This window comes from Pavona decussata, unplaced genomic scaffold, assembly GCF_977016875.1.
Source record: "Pavona decussata unplaced genomic scaffold, jaPavDecu1.1 SCAFFOLD_175, whole genome shotgun sequence".
NCBI lineage: Eukaryota > Metazoa > Cnidaria > Anthozoa > Scleractinia > Agariciidae > Pavona > Pavona decussata.
The window spans coordinates 205001-210517 of record NW_028145586.1 but is presented as its reverse complement, the minus strand read 5'-3'; the positions used below and the strand labels follow the sequence as shown (position 1 = coordinate 210517).

Here is a 5517-nt window from a genome sequence, read left to right as displayed (position 1 = left end):
TTTTGGTCTCTCTCTCTTTTTTCCCGCCCAGAAGAGTCAAAAACAAGTCATAAATTGACAACGTGTAAGGCCATTGTATTTATTATACGATTTAAGCGGTAGGGATGGTTACACTTAAACACGTCGCACTGAAAAGGACTTACTAACTCAAGAAAGGAGTAGTTCACGAGGATAGTCTTTGTAATATCAATAAACCTTTATAGAGCGGTTTTCAATTGAGTGACGAAAGTAATTCTTCTTCGCCACTTTCTTAACCAATGAGAAGCACGCGTTACGCCTGTTACATGTTATGTTTCGAGTTCTGATTGGTTCTTTGTGTTGTTTACATTTCCTGTGATTGGCCAGAATAATTACTTTGGTTTTGGTTGTGCGGCACCCAATTGAAACTGCTCTACTGGCTGTAGTTCAGGCTAGGTGTACAAGTGTAATGGTTACCCTTCCATCACCCTTATTTACTCCTGCTTTCTTCACCCGGTTGGTCCCACTGTTAAGAGAACCTCCCCCTCCAGCAATCGTCTTAGATCCTTTCATAAAAACGCCCCCTCCAGAGTATCCACCCCCGGCTCCTGGATATCTCATCGCACCACCACCTCCTCCAAATCCTCCATATCCCTCGTTAAACGAACTGCCCCCATTCCCGCCGTTTTTAAAACTCTTCCCACCTGCAGGGATGCTACCCGATTCCCCATCTCCATTTAAGCCACCCCCGGCCCCGGCTTCGAACGAATTAGAAGAGGAACCTTCCTCAAAAATTTGCCCTCCATTTCCATCGATTCCCCCTTGCTGAGATCCCTCTTCCGTTTCCTGCCCCGGGTCTCCATCATCACCGTTATTTTGTCTCGGCGCACCACCCCCACCCCCACCGCCAGCGATAATCAAAGGAATGCCTGAAGAAAGAACGACGAATGTTCCCCCACCACCTCCCCCTGGTAAAGGAGAGCCTAGATTTCCTTTGCTCCCTGCTTGCCCGACAAGTATTTTTAAAATCGTGTCACCGGTAAGGTTAAAAGATCCCCTCATGTAAGCTCCTTTCCCCCCTAGTCTTGTCGGCGATGAAGTGTTGTCTCTGCCTTCTCCACCTGATGCTCCCCAGGCCCTTATGACGTAAGTTCCGTTTAGAGGTACTTGCCATATTTGGATACCCTTGTCCAGCGTGGCCTTGTACTGAAGTGTAGTTCCTTGGTAACCGGATGTGTCCTTCGGTCCTTCCACGCCTTTGGCGCCAAGAGTTGTGAAGGTGAAGTTGAAGTCTAAGGATGAGAAGAACATGGTCGGTTACCAGTGTCTCTCTGATGAATCAAAATTCGACTTGCAAAAGAATATAAGAATAAATAGAAAGGAGGATAGTGGTAAAATACAAAGAAGCGTGAGAAAATTAGTTCAGAAAACGTTTTCGTCTTATCCCTAACAATGGCAACCAACCAATCAGAGCCAACGCGCTGTGACATTCCACGCCATTCTTCTGGCTCTTGGTATCGTTTTCACGTTTCCTGCGCTTGTCATGGCTTGCACGATTTCACGCGCTTGTCATCAATAGGTGCGGTTACACTACAGCTCTTCCCCAAAGCTCCCCTCGGGTAAATAGCTTGGGTTGGGTTTACGCTGGGTTTTGATCGATTTCATGCTTGCGGTTGCACGCTGATAAATTGCCCGAGGGGAACAGAAGAGCTTTACCCGATTTGGCGGGAAACACTGATAAATGGATGACACGAATCGTGAAATGTTTTCGGTAATTCTGCTGCTTTTATTATAACTTCCACTTCAAATAGGTTAAGTAGTTCAACAAATTATTTTAAGAAGAGAACGTCGACGCCGACAACAAATACGGTTTTTCCAGAGATTGCACTTTTTACTTTTTTATTTAAGAAGACGTCGAATCGTCGTTAGCCAACGTAGACGAGCTTAGGCGTTTCCGCGACCACAAAATTGGTTTCAGCAACTTTTGAACGAAAGGAATCTGGACCACTGGTGGAAAGAGAACTTTCGCGTGTCTCGAGGCAGTTTTGAATTTATCTGCCAGCTTGTAGGCCCAGACCTGGAACGTCAAAACACCAGAATGCGAGAGGCTTTTCCCGTCGACAAGCGAGTAGCTGTTAGTTTGTGGCGTGCTACCGATCATGTGGATTAATGATTGGACTAGCGAAACCTACAGCAATTAAATGCTGCCATGAATTTGTACAAGAAATCTGTAGCTTTCAAAACGAGTTTATTAAGTTCCCTTCTACATTTGAAACACATTTAAGCGTATAACAATTACTTACAGAAACGCTTGAAAACCAGTCGCGGTATTGGCGCACAGCACGTAAACAACACGTGATTTCTAGTGCTTCGTACATTTCACTTTCTCGTGATTGGTTGAGCCCCTTTGGGTTCTCCTTAACACATAGACCTCTGGAACTGTCATGGGAAATTCAGTTGTTCTTTTTGACGTATCCATGGAAATTTCCCCAAGGTAATTTCACTCTGGGAATGTCGGTTACACACAAAAAGTTGCTTCCCCGTGGGCAAGAGCGATTTACCCAAGGGTAAAATGGCCAGTGTAACCGCACCTAATATTGAACGTGTTCCCACGCTTGCCATGCAAGTTTTTTTTCGCGCGTTTGTTGTCGGTTGCACGTTTTTGCGGGCTTTCCACGGTTTGCAGGCAATGATTAGTTTAAAAGTCTGTAAAGCAAAAGAAACGATTCTTTGAATAACGTCTCACCTTCACAAATGCCTTTCAGCTTGTCCACATCATAGTTACTGGTAACAGAGCACCATAACTGACCATCAAAAACACACGAGTCAAGGAGCCCTCCTCGATAACGGAAAGGGAAAACACAGCATCCGCCTTCTTTCGTTCGCCAGGATTTACATTCAGCAGGCGCTGGAAATAAAATTTTTACAGGTTTTGCTTTAATACATTGAAAGTGGTTCCATTGTTTTTTATGTTAAATGCAAGAGCGACTGTTAGAGCGGTATTCGAGTGAGTGTCGAAAGTTATAACGCGTTTGCTTTGGTTTTGCCGCATTTTCTATCGTCCGTGATTGATTAGCAAAACTCGCTGCACTTTCTCATCCAATGAGAAGCAAACCCAAAACCGATCGTGACTTGGTCGCACGCGTTTAGAAAGCTCGACCTAGGCCATTTTCCGAATAGAAAGATTAAAACAACATAGTTTATTTAAGTAACAAAGTTTTGCCAACTTACGCTTAACAATTTGCTGTTTCTTGAGGATATGCCCGCAAATCCACCCTGGTTCTTCGATTAACTTCACTTCTCCACCATCTTTAAAGAGTTCACAAAATCCCTGACTCTTCGAAGAAGAATCGTAGTTGAAAGAAGCACAGAGAGGCTCAGACAAGCACTTCTGCGTACAAGATACTGAACTGTGGGTCTTTTGGCGTTTGATCAAGCGACCTGTGTAGACTTTCGCATTTTGCTTGGTTTCAAAAAAAGCCGATCGCTGTACGATTTCTGCACTTCCCAAACAGAAAATTAATACTAAAATTGTTTGGAACACGCACGCATACATGATCACCTCTTTTCTTTTTTTCTGGGCCACGTAAATTTAAGAAAACCTGAACTGAGAGAGTTCGCGTGAAGAACGTCTCTGTCGGTAAATTGACTCAAGTTCTTTTCTAAAGAAAAGCTCTCGATATGTATTATGTCTGAAATTGTCTTAGTTTAAAATTAGTTAAGTTACTAAAAAATTCATTGTTTACCGGATATTAGGATTTATTACTTCCCATGCTTTGTGTACATAAGATGCATTTCGAGTGTCTCTTCCTTAGCAACGCTTTCTATCGTGAATTATACCAAAAAGAATTGTCAGATAATCTCTTGTGTAATTCAACTTTGTGGATTTAAAATTATTCACTAGATTTTCTGAAAGAAATTTTCATATTGAAATGTAAATACAATAGAATCTTTTGTTTAAATTGGCTACTCATCAATCACTTGTAATATTACAGCGAGTAAACAAGTTTTTGTGTTTGCATGGTCAGTGCATGATCCCGTTTTTCTTCCACTTTACTCGTCTTCAGCAAATACAGAATTAAAGGAAGTGGAATTGTGTAAGGGAGGAAGCGAAAACTTCATTTTCTGTGCCCATCACTCACATCAGTTTACGCGAATTAATCATTATTCAATATGCCTAGTTAGTTTGCGAACGGTTGAAGTTCGTATTCGTTTATGTTACTGAATATTTTACGGCAACTGTCCGTTATCTTCTTCAATTTCGCTTGCGCCGCGTTATCGGTCGTTGTCAATTTTGAAACGATGGCGTCTATGTTGGATAAAATTTTATGTTATTCGCCTTCACTGTCACTGTCACTAGTAAAATTTGCCCTTTATTTTCAAATTAAAGTTCCAAGTACAGAAATGAAGTGCCTAATAGCCGTAAAGTTAAAACTACAGGCATCATCCAGGAGGCAATAAGAAGCGCTGCCATTTTTGCTCAAATGTTTCCTTGAATGCCGACAGGTCACGTGCCCTAATTTCCATGCGTTTGGAATTTACAAGCGTGTCATGGCTAAATCTTCAGAAGATAGACCACCCTCTAACGTTTTCAAGAAAATAACCAGGGCCCGTTTTCTCGAGATTTTGCTATCACGCAACTGACACCCCCTTTTTGGTTACATTGAGGTTACATTTAGAAGAGGACTCAATAAAGTAGCGACAATATACGCATCAGAAAACACAATTCGTAAAGTAATAAACAGGACGCATAACCGTTATAGGTCACGTAGTAAGTTGCCATGGAAACGTCAATGTCAGAATAATCATTCATGGCCAAGTCTCATTCACGCTAAGATCGACCCCCCCTCCCCGGCCCCTTTCTTTCTGACAAGATAATGAGAAAACTAAGTTTTGAATACATCTACTGGACTGAATTGAAAATTAACTAACCCAGATTGTTGTTCCCCGACAAGTTTTAACTTATCATTCAATTTCTTTTAAACTTTTTTTTTTCAAAGAGAGTCTGTTTACGATTGTGACACATGATATCGTTTATCATTTTATGTCAACAGGGATTAATCTCTTATTGCTAATTTGGGGTGACTGCACTGCTCATAACCACCCAGTGGATCTGATAATAAACCATTATTATTATTATTATTATTATTATTATTATTATTATTATTATTATTATTATTATTATTATTATTATTATTATTGTTATTATTATTATTATTATTATTATTAAAAAAAGATATCATTATCCTGTTACCTTATTTAGGTCTGCAGAGCAACCAAATATCTAAACGCCTGAAATTCTGTGTATATATGTTCTACTCTTTTGTCAACCTTAAGATAATTTTTCAAAACACTCACCGGACTCACCGAATCAAATCTTTCTTTCCTTACAAGGACCACTTGAATCGTTCTCCACAATCTAGAATCATTTACAAAGCCGCTTGCTATAGGACTGCAATGATTTTTACATCGGAAAAACAAAGCCACGACTTCATGACAGGAAAACTGAAGGCTCTTGCTAAAAATGACACTGAGCACGTCAGCCATTGCTGACCATGT

The 5517-nt window shown here is 41.0% G+C and overlaps 1 protein-coding gene across 1 annotated transcript; it reads right to left on the bottom strand.

Moving 5' to 3' along the window:
* Positions 1-350: 350 nt before the first annotated feature.
* On the bottom strand, positions 351-3985 carry LOC146463477 (uncharacterized). The gene is made up of 3 exons (XM_085084051.1): positions 3190-3985; positions 2705-2866; positions 351-1250 (listed from the first exon to the last, which is right to left on the bottom strand). Exons 1-3 carry the CDS (start codon positions 3512-3514, stop codon positions 406-408), a joined length of 1332 nt encoding a protein of 443 aa, XP_084940177.1. The 5' UTR covers positions 3515-3985; the 3' UTR covers positions 351-405.
* Positions 3986-5517: the final 1532 nt, after the last annotated feature.